Source organism: Durio zibethinus, chromosome 4 (genome assembly GCF_047325235.1).
Source record: "Durio zibethinus cultivar Kanyao isolate XHJ-2024 chromosome 4, ASM4732523v1, whole genome shotgun sequence".
NCBI classification, from domain to species: Eukaryota; Viridiplantae; Streptophyta; class Magnoliopsida; order Malvales; family Malvaceae; genus Durio; species Durio zibethinus.
This window is the reverse complement of record NC_143165.1, coordinates 9,418,770-9,432,405: the sequence shown is the minus strand read 5'-3', so window position 1 is coordinate 9,432,405 and position 13,636 is coordinate 9,418,770. Positions and strand designations below refer to the sequence as shown.

The following is a 13,636-nucleotide window of genomic DNA, read 5'->3' as shown; positions in this document are numbered from 1 at the left end:
TTCCAAACCTGGGGTGCCTCTTCCAAGGCTTCAGGAGCAGCAAAAAGCTTGGTGGGTCATTGTAATAATTCCTTAGCTTCAAGGGGTTGAAAGAGAATGGTGAAGAATAAGATAGTAAAGTGAACTTTGGTCTGGATGAAGAAGAATTTGGGATATTTAAAGAAGGAATTGGAGTTGAAGAGATTGATAATATCACCATTGCAAATTACAATGTTCGTGATATTTAAGTGTTCTCTGCTTTAAAACATAAAATGTGACACAACTTTTATAAAAAAAAATGATACGAATTTTTAATTTTTTATATCGCTTGTATCATCAAAATTTTTAAATGAACCTAATGAGGAAGCCTAAAAAGAGGTCTAACTTGAATGGGCTTAGAAATGGGATGGTTCCAGTATTTGTGATTAAGGCTTTGATATGCACAAATTATTGATGATGATCTAAAAATCCCATGTGTAAAATTTATTTTTAATATTTAAATATTATAAAATTAAAATTAAATAAAATTTATTTTTATTAATAAAACAATATTTCAAATAAAATAATTAGGATGCTGTTTAAATTAATTATTTATAGCCCCTACCATTTATAGAAGTAGGACATTAATCATGCAATTTTAATACGCAAAAATATAATAGAGGCTTTACCATAAATAGGACTCAGCAATTTATTCAAGTTTACTTTGGACAAAATTCGAATTTCAACTTGATTATTATCGAGCTCGAATTTATTTCCATATTGACCTGATTCAGCTTGGTTAACCAGTAAGCAAGAATATAAAGTCAAGAAAATATGATAATTCTCATTAATCATTATAAGAGAATACAGATTTGGGGTTGCAACTTACAAGATACAAGCAAAGCCCATGATTAAGAAACTGAGGAAGAACAGACTCCATTGAAGAGGAGCTCCTAATCAAAGATCTTCAAATGCAAATCCTATTTCTAGTTCGAACAATTACCACAACGGGAACCACAATAAAGTACTAACCTTGTTACTGTACACAGACCAAGGCCACCAAGTCAATACACAAAACACAATGACTTTGCATTCCTGTGTCACTATTTACAGAAGGTCTTAACTAAAGCCATGTTAGTCAACATTAGTACCACCATCCTCGTTATAAAAGAATCAGTTGCATCAGACATTCTAAGTTGTTGCTTCCATGAGCTCTGCAGTTTTACAGTTCTGCTCATTGTCATTTTTGGTCTCTAACTCGCCTTCCTTATCACCATTGTCGTTGGTGTTGTTTTCATCATTATCATCCACATCATTTAGTTTATCAAGAATGAAGTTGGCATCATCAGCATTTCCATAACCATTTTCTGATGGTGGAGGCTTCTTATAATCACTATCATCCCCATCTTTTTCAATTTTTGATGATTGAAGCTCCTTACCACCAGTGTCTTCTAGAAGGTTATCAGGAGAGTCCTGAATAGCTAACTCAGGCTTTTCCCCTTCAACAACTTTGGGTATAGTTTTGGCAGCAAAAACTTCATTTGTCATTGTGCCTCTGCCACCAACCTTGGCATCCATGACAACAGTAGAGGACATGGAAACTTTTGTTTCGGTGTTGGGTCTAATGGCAGCAGATATCACAGAGAGAATATCAGGTCTGGCCTCAATATCTATCCATTGGTCCCCATCCCAATCTCTGGAAATTCTTAGATCTTTTTTGTCTATGTTCAGGAATAAATTTTCACCTAACATGATAAGAGTAAATATTATTTGAAGTGGGTAAGAGAAAGCATCAATTGGATCACAATAAACAAGAAGGAACAGCAACATATACATTTCAAAATAAACAAACCAGGCAAGTAAACTTGCAAAGTATCATCACTGCTGCTGTTGGCTCTAATTACAACCCCTTCCCACCAGCCATCGCTCCACCATGCATCAACAGCGGCCCCAACCTCAAGTGCAAGTGCTGTTTGAGAGATACGAGGAGCAGGTCGTACTGTTTGGCGGCCTGCGTACCTCATTCCAAGTTTGTCAGGCATAGCAAGCTTTAAAATTGGGATCCATTCCTACACAGTGGAGAATGCATCAGCTTTCATTTCAAAGAGAATAACAAACGCATTTATTAAAAAAACATGAGATTTACTAGAGATTCAGTTTTGCAGCTCGGCAAAGTGACAAAACATTTCAAACCATGAACTGGAATCACCACTAGTGGAAATTTGTTCTTTACTTACTATACAACTTTATGGAGATCAACTGATTGGGAAGATATGCCGATACAAGTTTTTAAAATGCCTAAAACATACCTTAAGATTACCATATTCATCTTCATCCTGCACATCATCATATTGAACCTTCATCTGTTTTCTTGATACTTGCAATACTGTACATCTGAACCAGCAGCCTCGGATGCCACTATCTTGGCAGAGCAACTCTATCTTTTCGTCAACCTTGAAAACTGAGCCATACCAATGTTGACTCTCAGCATGCTTAGGGGAAAGCAATCTCTTTCCAGACAAAGCATATTTAATTTTCTTGTATGAAGTTTTATAAGTCATCAAATGGTTACCAGAAATCCTGTTTCCTGCATGATCTGTCACAAACATTGGACTACTTCTATTAGTTCTGGTCCTCTTATTTCCCAGCTTCAAATTTTCACTGGGGCTTAGTTCTTCCTCCTCTTCTTCATTTAGGCAATGGCTCATGTTGTCACGCTCTGAGAACAGACTGGAATTCAAACACGAGAGAATCGGTTGATCAAAATAGCCACGCAATTTACTCAAATCGAATGGCTTCACTTTATTGCTTCTGAACTGCCTAGAGCATACATGCACTCTAGCTAATAAAGCATCAGGAAAAACAGCTGAGCATTTCTCATAGTGCTCACGTGTTAAGACACTCGCAAGACCATCAACACACTCTGCACTAATCACCTGTGAATAAGGAGTGATGAAAACTTCTTTTGGGTGAGGATTTCTTACGGAAATGACACCCTTGACTTCCTTAGTAAGGTGAAACCACCTCACTTTGACCTTCTTCTGCCCTCGCTTGTCTTCATACATGTCCTCCAAGTAAGCAAGATAGTGATTCTCGCCTTTAGCCATGACAAAGACAAAAGAATGAACCTGAGCATCAGGAAAAATGTCAACAGACTTCACAGTCAAAGAAAGAACAAATGATAAAGTCACATCAAAATGCACGATTGCCTGGTCCCAAAGAGAAATGATATTGCTATACCCATCAAGGCCCAAAAGTTCATGCCTCCTTATATCAGGATAAGTATGAGCAACAGAGATGCAAACCCCATGCCATCATATCACATAATTATGGCCTCAAGCAACAAAGCATTTAGAAGCACTTCATGAATTACAGCAATTTGTTTCAACTGAACCATTTATTTTTCCTCATTCCACCAATTAAATTTATGAAATTTGACCAGGTCTAGACATGGGATTAGAGTTTAGGCAAGTAGATCTACTCATTTCATTTCCTGTATAAAAGTCCAACATCCCAATCTGCACCATCTTTCTTTTTCTTCATATGTTGATGCTTACCACTATTGTGGTCCCATTGCGACCAAATGCTGGGAAATGTTTGAGCTGTTTACCACATGTCCAGGCAGTGCCTGACCACACAATTCTCGAAAGATGGCCCTGTAAAGTAGGAGTCAATGTCAGACAAAATCAAAGAAAGAATAAGGAACAGAACTAATAGAAAATCAAGATGATATACCATATCATGCAGTGCTTGGGCCTTCCAAGCACTAATCTCTATCATTGTATGATCACAAGATCGCAAAGCTAGCAGTTCTTCATGTTTTGGTAACTCTGTCATTGAAGATGTTACAAAAACTGTGAATGAATTTCATAGATATTCAGCATAGTGTTTCCTTGTTCCTTTCCAAGGAAACAAGAATTCTAAAGACCAATGACTCTTAATAGTTTGTTGCTTCAACCATAAATGGTAAGGAAAAACCGACCATTCAATAATAATTGATAATAACATTTTTTTACATCCAACTAAAAGAGTAGTACAACAAGTGACTCACAAGGATTATACTTTAAAAAAAAAATGGAAGAACAATGAAATAAAGTTAGAAGTATGTGATGGACAGTAAAGAAAACTCATACAAGACCTCAAATTCATCATTAAACTCTTATATAATGGACAAGCGACGATATAAAGCTTAATCATTAAGCTTTTCTGACGCCTGATAAACAGAAATTTAGATCAGTTCTGAATTCTAAACTGCTTTGCTAAGAAGGTCTTATTTATATATACATAGTGACTGATGCATTTTATTGTGATTTACTATCTTTCAATGCCAAGAAAATAAAAGAATTCAAAGACCAAAGGGTGCAATACATACTAGATTGATCTCCCTGCAGATGCTGCTTTGAGAGCATAGATGTAAGCCAATCCACAACCTCTCTTCTTGACCTCCATTTGAAACCAGGATGAATTGAATGCTCATCACCATATACCCTCACAAACTCCTCAGCAACAACATAAAACATGTGCCTAACACTCCTCTCAGTACCAATAACTGCACGGATGGATTCCCCAGAGGAATCCTTCAAGAAATAGTGAACCACACGATTACCACGCTCCTGTGAAACAAATTCCTCCTTCCACTCCATGAAACAACGACCATTTCCAGACATTTTGATATAAAGCACCAAGAGGAGATTTACAATACAGAATCTTCTTGACTACCTATTCACATAGCTAAAGACAATCACCATGCAATCATCAAGAAAATTGCTAGAACATTGCAATAAGCTATTACCTTAAAAACAAACCTTCTAGCCAAGATCAAAAGGTGGAATGAATAGGAAAATAAGAAGAATAAGAAACTAAATGTTTGACCATCTAAAAGCTCAGAAACTCCAACTTCCTAGAAATATATTCCTCAAATAAGTTACAAATTGTTGAATAGAAGATATCCAGCTGACTTGGAAACCTTCCAAATGAACAAAAAGGAAGCTCCTTGCATTAAATCAAAACTACAATTAACTGACAATAACCCCAAAGATGCCACCATGAATCTCCAGCTGAATTTTCAAAGAATTCTACCCACCAAGAGGATGGAATTAGAAAAAACTGACCAGAACTCAGAAAAAGCTGAACCTTGAAGATCTGCAAGTAGATCAGAGTTAAACCCTAGAAAACTGAAGTCCAAGCTTGGAAGGACCAACAAGGACCAAGATATGGCTTTGACTTGCTGAACTAAGAGAATCATCAAGAAAAAGGGAAAATGGGCACTTTTCTTTAGACCAAAACATACGATATTTAGCATCAAAACAAGATCTTTTATGGAAAATTTCAGTTTCTCACAAGGGTTCGGGAAAGGGGTGAAAGCTAAAGACTTTGTACTTGTTTTGATGTGTGGAACAAGAGAGAGTGGGAGAAGAGAGAGGTGATAAAAGATGATGAGGTAAGAGCAGAAACAAGAGAGCCAAAAAAGGACATTTTGATGGGTAGTTTGGAAGTTGCAGAGGTTTGGCATGCAGCTGCTGATTGAGAAGACAAACCAGAAATGGTAGAAGAAGAAAAAACTGAAATGTATTGTAGCTTTGCAGATCGGAGCTGAGCCCATCACTCATTTGTACAGACCTCCAGTCCATGGGCCCTTAGAAAACAGTTTTTGTATAGAAGTTTAGTGACAAAAGCGAACACTTTGAATGTAAATTATACATTTATATTTGTAAGCTTTTTATTATCGATTTAGATAAAATTTAAATTTGATTTAATTATTATCGAAATAAATTTTTATTCAAGTAGCTCAAATTTTCGAAAAAATTGAATACAAATTTTTAATATTTGATTTGAGTAATTTATGAATCTAATCGAATTTTTATATTTTAATATATTTTAATTAAAAATTTATTATTTTACACGTGTGTATATATATATATATATATATGAAATCAAGTTTGAACTCAAATTTAAATACAAAAAATTGAATTTAAAGTTGAATATGAGAATCAAAATCTTTTTATTTGGTAAATGAATTTAGTTTAGTGAATTTAAATAATTTAATTTTTATTTCAAATCAAATTCAAATTTGAATTGAAAATTCGATTAACTTAGAATTGAATTTTAAATAGTGAATTTTCAATTGAATTCAAGTTTAAACTCGAATTTTTCATTACATCAATTTGACTCGATTCAATTTTACTTTTAATAGACATAAATTATATGTTAATTTACAAATCCTTCATAAAAAAATTATTAATAATAAAATTCAAAACCAAATTTTATAAATAAAATATTCAAATTTTATCAATTCAAATTTGTTTGTAAATACTTTTTTTTCTGACATTACTAAAGTGGGGTTTCCCCCCCCCCCCCCTTTTTTTTTTCATGATCGTCACTTTTATATAAGAAATTAAGAATTAATGGGTTAATATTCCATAATATAAATGCTAGTAAGTGATGTTAGCTATGATTTTGATATTAAATTGGCAATTTTTTATTTAAATTGATAAAAAAAAGGAATGAAAGTTGGCCTTTGTGATGATAGAAAGAGTCAAATGGAGTATTCAAAGCCAAAAGCAAATGATATAATTATGGAGTTTCTAAAATCTCCATGTTAGTACTAAACTGCATCTTAATTTTTTTAATCCTTTTGTCATTCCTTTTGTAATGAATTCCCTGATGGACTTTGTAGTGCCAAGAGAGCTACTAGTCCAAGCTTCTTTATTTTTTTTCCCCCTCAACTATTATCACATATACATAAAACTAATGTCTCTTGGGTGTTTCGTAGTTGCATTTAAAAGAGTAATTGAATGGTGTTGGATTGATAATTTGATATAATGAACATTTTAAATTTTATTATTTTAAATTTAATTTAAATTTAATTAAATTTTAATTTTTTAATTTAAATTTAATTTAAATTAAAAATTAAATTATTTTAATTCGTTCGATTAAATTTATTTAATAAAAATAAATTTGATTTTCATGTTTAATTTTAAATTTAAATTGATACACATAAATATAAAGTAATAATTTTTAATTAAAATAATTAAAATTTATTAAAATTTAAAATTTTTATTAAATTCATGAATTATTTAATTTAAACTTAAATATTATGATATTCAAACTCGTTAATTTAATCAAATTTAAATTTTACCTTAATCAAAATGAGTAACTTAAAGAGTATTGAGGCATCGTTTCATCTTTGACGTATGAACAGGTTATTCATGCTCGTTGATTATGCATTCATTTATCAGCATATTGGCGCATAGCAGAATAACAACTGCTCTTTAAAAGCTTCACTCCTTACAAAAAATCAAATCCTGTCCTGTGTCTCTAATTTTCTAAGCTCCTTCTTATTAAACACTTCAATTATTTTGGAATCAAGTTAAAAATCCCCTCAAAGCATTAACTTTCTCCAGAAAACCAAAAGGTGGAAAACAACTCGAGCTGATCATTGTTATGGTAGTTACCCAAAGTGGGTCTCTTTTATTTGTTGTTTTTAGCTGCGTATTGAGGAATAGCAATGGCGGGAATAGCAATATTACTAGATCTATGCAAGAAAAACCCAAGCTTTTGCTCTCCACAAAGCTTCCATTCTTCTGGGTTCTTCTCTGCCTCCGCTGCCGCCGTATCAGCCGCCGCTACCATCGCTGCTGGAACCCCTTTTGCCTCTAGGTTCCTTTTTGGGTATGTTTATATCCATGTATTGGTTCACTTTGTTTGTTATTGCTTGGTTGTCAATGGTAATTAGAAGAAGGTGACGGCTTTTGATGGTTTTTAGGCAAATTGTGTAAGGTGTATATCAGTGTTCATGTTGTTATCTGTGTGTGTATGCAGTGCTGAATTTGATTTTTCTATTGCTTTGTGAACAGTGCTGATTTGATTGGATTGGATTGGATTGGATAGTGGATGTTCATGGAATTTAGGCAATTGGGTTTTGTTTATTTGATTCCGTACGATAACAACAAACCAAGCTTTATATCTCGTATCTTTGGAATGGGGAATCATGTTAGGTCGTAGTTTTAAATCTTCTTGCATCACTCATTTCTGTCAACAACTTCCTTTTCATCTATTTCATATACATTTTTTTATGTTCATATGAGTGTACATATCATTATCTCTGTGTATAATGTATGCCTGTGTTTGATTTGTGTATTAATTAATGGACTGTCCTGATTTCAATTGGATTAGGATTGGGTTTATGTAAGAACTTAGAATGGTTTCAATTGCATCGAATTTGGCTTTCAATAATGTATTAGGCTGCTCAGTTTGGTTTAGAAGGCTATGTTCTTATTGCTTAGTTAATTATTGTTGTAAATTTGTTACTTTCTTGTGCATGAAGTTGATGTTAGCCTGGGTTGTCTTATTTTTATATAACGGCTTAAGAACTACAACTAGCTTAGGATTGTGATTTTTTTTTTTTTTTTTTGATAGTTGAGGCTGTCAAGATTTGAACCCAAATCATTGGAACTGAGAGTCCAGCACTCTACTAACAAATCACAGGTAAATGGTTGAAGGTGGAATGAGTAAAAAGTTTGTATTTAATCCCTAGTGGTTGTATTGCAGTTATCCCAAGGTTTCTCATTGTGATGCTGCTGCGGAATTGCCTGAAGATTACATTACAAATATACGAAGAGTATCTGAAGATATCTTTAAGAATGATGGTCTAAAATTCACAGTCAAGGGGTAAAAGATTGAGTTGAAGCCTCTTTTTTCAGCTTTTGAGTTGAGAACATTTGCTATGACTACCTTGAGGTCATTTCTGATGTTCTATTTGCCTCTATTGGAGCCTGCTACAAACACAGAAGAGGATGATGATGACTTCCTGCAGGAGACTCCAGAAGAGCGCCATGTCCATTAAGTTGTTCCCTTCAAAAAATCAGTGAGGCAATTAATTCGTGAGGTGAGTTGTTTCCTTTTGGTCTGGCCTTTGACCTTCTATGATATCCTGCCACTGAGCCGGTTTCATGATATTGTTCATCTGTCTCTATTGTATGTATCTTATCAAATTCTGATATGCTTTTTGAGCTAGACTCAAGCAAAAAGCCAGATATTTTTATAATTCATCAATGTAAGCAGTTAAAGTTAATAAAAATGTATGGATTTATGTAATTTATATGCTAACTAAATTCATATTTACACATGACTAATATGTTCAATTCTTCTTCCTTTGATGTTCATTAAATCTAAGCTACAGTCTAAGCTACAGTTTGTTTGCTGTAGATTGTTGAGTCTCCATGTTTGACAATCCTTGGCTATTCAAGGAACAGCTTAACTTCATTATGGTCTATGCCTTCTCAGACTACTGTTGTAACGACAAGATGGGTTCTTGAAAGACTTGTTGGTATTTATGTTTCACAACGCATGGCATGGAAACTCCTTAAAGGTACTTTCTGTCCATCATTCCACAAAGTCATGGTGGTAGATAGGTGGTTATACTTTTAACTTGCCTGTGATGTCGTAAAAGGGGAAAAAAATGCTTTTCAATAGTATTTTTCAAATATTCTTCTCGCTGATTATTATTGTAAGCTGCTGATGAGTTTGATCAACCATGTGAAGATGTTCCAAAATCAGCTGTACGGAAGTCCCAAAGGGGAATGCCTACCATAGTATACTTCTTCAGAGTTAGCAGAACAACTTTCAGAGGTCAAAACCATTATCAATGTGTTTCTGTTTTATTATTAATAGCTTCTTTAGCTTTGTAACATCCCTGTCTTTTTCCCAATGTTTATTCAGGTCACCTTCTTGGAGTTGCAGTAACATGGCTTGTCCAAACTGGTATCGAAATCTACGGATGCTTTTCTCACATAACGAACTACAATGACAGTGATGAGATCAACATAACAGAGCGAGCTAAACTTCTTGGAAAGAAGATTTCTGGTATTACCATCAGATGTGGAGCATCATTGATTTTTGCTTCCATTGGAGCAGGGATTGGTGCTACTCTTTTTCGTCCTTCGATCAGCCAGTGGATTGGTAAGTTAGTCGCCTATATGCATCTCTTACTCTTTGTCACTTATAGCAAATAGTTACCTGTTACTGACATCCCAATTTTGTGTATCAATTTACCTGCCTTGCAATGGCATCATTTGAAATTATGCATCTTTTTCAACAGGCTGTGCTGCTGGAGACTTGGCTGGGCCAATTATAGTATCAGTTTTCCTTGAGAAAGCTCTTCATGTGGACCTCTACAGCACTGGGTATCACTCACTCTACTTCAAACTTCACATTTGTACTTTAGCACCTTTATTAATGCATTTAATGAAAATTTACCAATAATACCATTCTTTTTGAAACAGAAACTGCTTCTCAAGCTGCTGATCCGAATTTTCCCGTTGGGGCGAGCCTTTTTCTCAGTTTATACCAATGAACTTTTCCTAGTTCAGTCTCTTCTATCTTAGTAGAGCTGTAAAATGAAAATGGTTTCAATGCTTGCACTGTATCTGATAATTACATGGTTAGGACAAAGATGTGTAAACCAACAACCATGATACAGGCATTAGATCAAGCCTAAACATGTCAATCACTCATGTTTAAGGTAGAATTAGATCATTCTTGTGGAAAAGAAACTGAATATCATTTTGAATCCAAAATTTAACTCATTTGATTTAAGCAGTCACCCTTAAGAGGTGACTGCAATCCTTCTCCTATCTCTGCCAAACAAGAAAATAATATTACACCGGCTGTGGCCAAAATTTCGATTTCATAAATGATCGAAGACATTGGAAGTTTGCCTACATATCAGCCTAAAAAAATACAAGTCCTTTCATCAGGTACTTAAAATGATGCAGTGGAAGATGCAATTCATCAATGTATGATCTTCATCAGAAAATGGCTTTTCTACTGGCAAAAATGGAGCTTGAAAACTTGAACAATATTGTCTTTCACATTCCTCTAATTCATCCTGCTGAATGATTTATAAAATCCCCAACCAACTATACATAAACTCTGTCCTCATCACCGCCAGAACCGACCTTGCTGCCTCCGTTCTTGCATTCGCCTGTGTCATCAGGGTTCCAAATCAAAATGTTGTTCAATAAAATTTTAATATGGATGTGATTAGCATTTATCAATGTTATCATCAAGTATAAAAATGGAATATCTGAGATAGTAAGAATATACTTAACCTCTGATGCTCTTTAGAACGCTCAAGAAACTCTTTTGCAATATCTTTTCTTTCATGAGACTGTAATACTTATCTGATATCAGCTGGACCGTTGCGGCCCACATCTGCAGACAAACCAAAACAGATGATACTACACTCAACAAAATATCTAGCAAACGTCTAATCGGAAAAGCTAATCAAGTGAGACTGTGTTGATCCACGTATACCTTAGATATAATAATTTTAAATATGAGATAATAATATGGTATAAAATAACACATAATAAATTATGTATGTATTTTTTATAATCATATTTTATATCTTAATCGTATCGACACATTTAAGGCATAATATTACACATGTCATGTTTTGTGTTTTATGCGTGTTATACGCTTATGATACAACTAATTAATTAATCGTATTTTAATTTTGTTATCGTGTCAACACTTATAAATGACATATTTATAACATACCCATAATTGTGTTTTTGTATTTTTATTATATTATCATTTTGATTTAATATTAAATTGTTGATTATTTATTTTAATATTAATTGTGTTTAATTATATTGTATTATCTTAAACGGATTAAAATATTTTATCATATCATATAATGTATAATATATATTATAAACGTATCATATTCATATTTTAATTATTTTTATCATTTAAATATTCATGTCATGTTTGTATAAAAAATATTTATGTCATATTTAAAATCATATCTGACGATATAATAACACAAATTGTCAGATCTAGGTCTAATAGACCCTACCAACTAGACACGTTAAATTTGAGCATAGGCAACAAGGAAGGGGAAAAGAAACATCATAAGACTTACATTCAAGAAATGGAATAAGATCCAAAAGTGCTGTATCATCTGTCTCAAGCTTATACAGTTTAATGGGAACACAATTTTCTGGTTGAAGGCTAGAGTCAAATGCATGAGCACCACATATAAAATCTTGGCTGGAACCCTTTGAAGCTGTGAAAGATCCTGCCAATGGAACTGTCTGTTAGCAAGAATAATGATTTTGAAGTAGCAGCTCTTAAAGACACTGTCCCATAAATTTTTCATATTAAAAAATATATATAGTAAAATGATACAAAACAAAGTTTTTATTATTTTACTATTATTATTAATCTTTTAACAAAAAATATTAAATTTAAATTGTTTCTTTAAGTAATAAAAAAATTAAAAGGATAAAAATTTGTAATTGGAAATAATATTTTTGTATTATTATTATATTCCTTTCGTTTCTTTTTTTATTAATTATTTTAGAATGTTTCAAAATTATGTTTTTTTTTTACTTAAATTTCTTACTTTATTATATTTCAAAATTAATTTTCATGATTTTTTTATTTTTGATATTAAAACTTTTGAAACATCAAATTTATAAAAAAAAAAAATTAAAAATTTAATATTATATATACCTAAGTCAAAAATTTTTTTTCCAAATTCTATAAAAATCAATGAAGGACTAACAATTTAGGGCAAAATGAGTATATATTTATAACAATATGCACATATTACTTTAAAAAATAGAAAGTTCTAGTTTAAACTAATGTTAGGTAGTTAATTTAATCTAGATGTGCATCAATAAATATTGATTATGATGAAACAAGCTATTTATAACCTTGGCATAATCCAATTTACACCTTTAATTAAGTATTTCCATCAAATTTGTAAAGCATTATATATTAATATATATTTGTAAAATTCAGCCTTTTTATTGGGACAATAACTTGATTACTATATTTTTTTTCTTATGAAAAATCTAAAATTTCAAACTCACACTTTTTTTTGAAACAAAGATAAATGAGATCAGATTGATCATCTCCTAAACATTGCAAGAATCAAAGATAAATGGGACAATTTTTTTTTTAAATTGGCATCTTATTTTTTGCAAAATATATAAAAATAAAGATAATATCATATTTATTGATAAATACTTCATTTGAACGATTGATAAAAATAAATTTTTATCATTGTATCATATAATTTATCTGTGATTTAAATGATTGATAAAAAAAAAAATCAAAATTGACAGTGAAATAAATGCAGGGTTGAAACTTATAATGAATGATATCCACAAAAATTGATGAAGCATTGAATGCCATGCAAATTAGTAACAAATGACTGATGATTGACCTTTTAAATTTCTTGCAAAATATATCAAAAGCTACAAAACCATAATATATGCAACGCTTTAGATGGTGATGGATCCCTCTTTTTATGTAAACACTAGGCTAAAAGTCCAAGCATAAATGGGAATCCTTTCACCACCACTTATTCAAATCAAATCTAAATCCGTTATTTTCATATAAGAAGCTCATCAATCAATGGATATTAATGCTAGTTTTATGTTAATATAATGAATAATATCTCTCAGGAGTACATATGATCATTAAGATTCCTTAATTTAGCAGCAAATCTTCATCCATAAACCTCAAAATCAAAAAATAAAATAAAATGAATGAAAATCACTTGAAACCTTTTAATCTTTCACATCAACTTCAATTACTTTTCTCTGTTTAATTCCCAATCATATATATATATATATATATATATATATATATATATGAAAGT

General features: G+C 32.3%; 1 protein-coding gene and 1 pseudogene across 13 annotated transcripts; one reads left to right on the top strand and one right to left on the bottom strand.

Moving 5' to 3' along the window:
• Positions 1-777: 777 nt before the first annotated feature.
• On the bottom strand, positions 778-5,502 carry LOC111287475 (uncharacterized). Of its 12 annotated transcripts, none has more exons than XM_089759436.1 (8): positions 4,751-5,502; positions 4,331-4,677; positions 3,694-3,788; positions 3,516-3,614; positions 2,531-3,086; positions 2,268-2,419; positions 1,811-2,027; positions 778-1,703 (listed from the first exon to the last, which is right to left on the bottom strand). In XM_089759436.1, exons 2-8 carry the CDS (start codon positions 4,623-4,625, stop codon positions 1,150-1,152), a joined length of 1,968 nt encoding a protein of 655 aa, XP_089615562.1. In that variant the 5' UTR covers positions 4,626-4,677; positions 4,751-5,502; the 3' UTR covers positions 778-1,149. The 12 variants fall into 12 exon arrangements, with proteins under 12 accessions (XP_089615562.1, XP_089615563.1, XP_089615561.1 ...); XM_089759437.1 differs by having other exon boundaries at positions 4,764-5,502; XM_089759435.1 differs by having other exon boundaries at positions 1,793-2,027; positions 3,694-3,812; positions 4,331-5,502.
• A 1,643-nt stretch (positions 5,503-7,145) lies between these two features.
• Positions 7,146-10,581, top strand: LOC111288548 (uncharacterized; annotated as a pseudogene). Its single transcript, XR_016341505.1, has 7 exons — positions 7,146-7,629; positions 8,509-8,845; positions 9,244-9,328; positions 9,502-9,588; positions 9,679-9,918; positions 10,058-10,142; positions 10,242-10,581. The product of XR_016341505.1 is annotated as an uncharacterized LOC111288548 (transcript).
• The last annotated feature ends 3,055 nt before the right edge of the window (positions 10,582-13,636 follow it).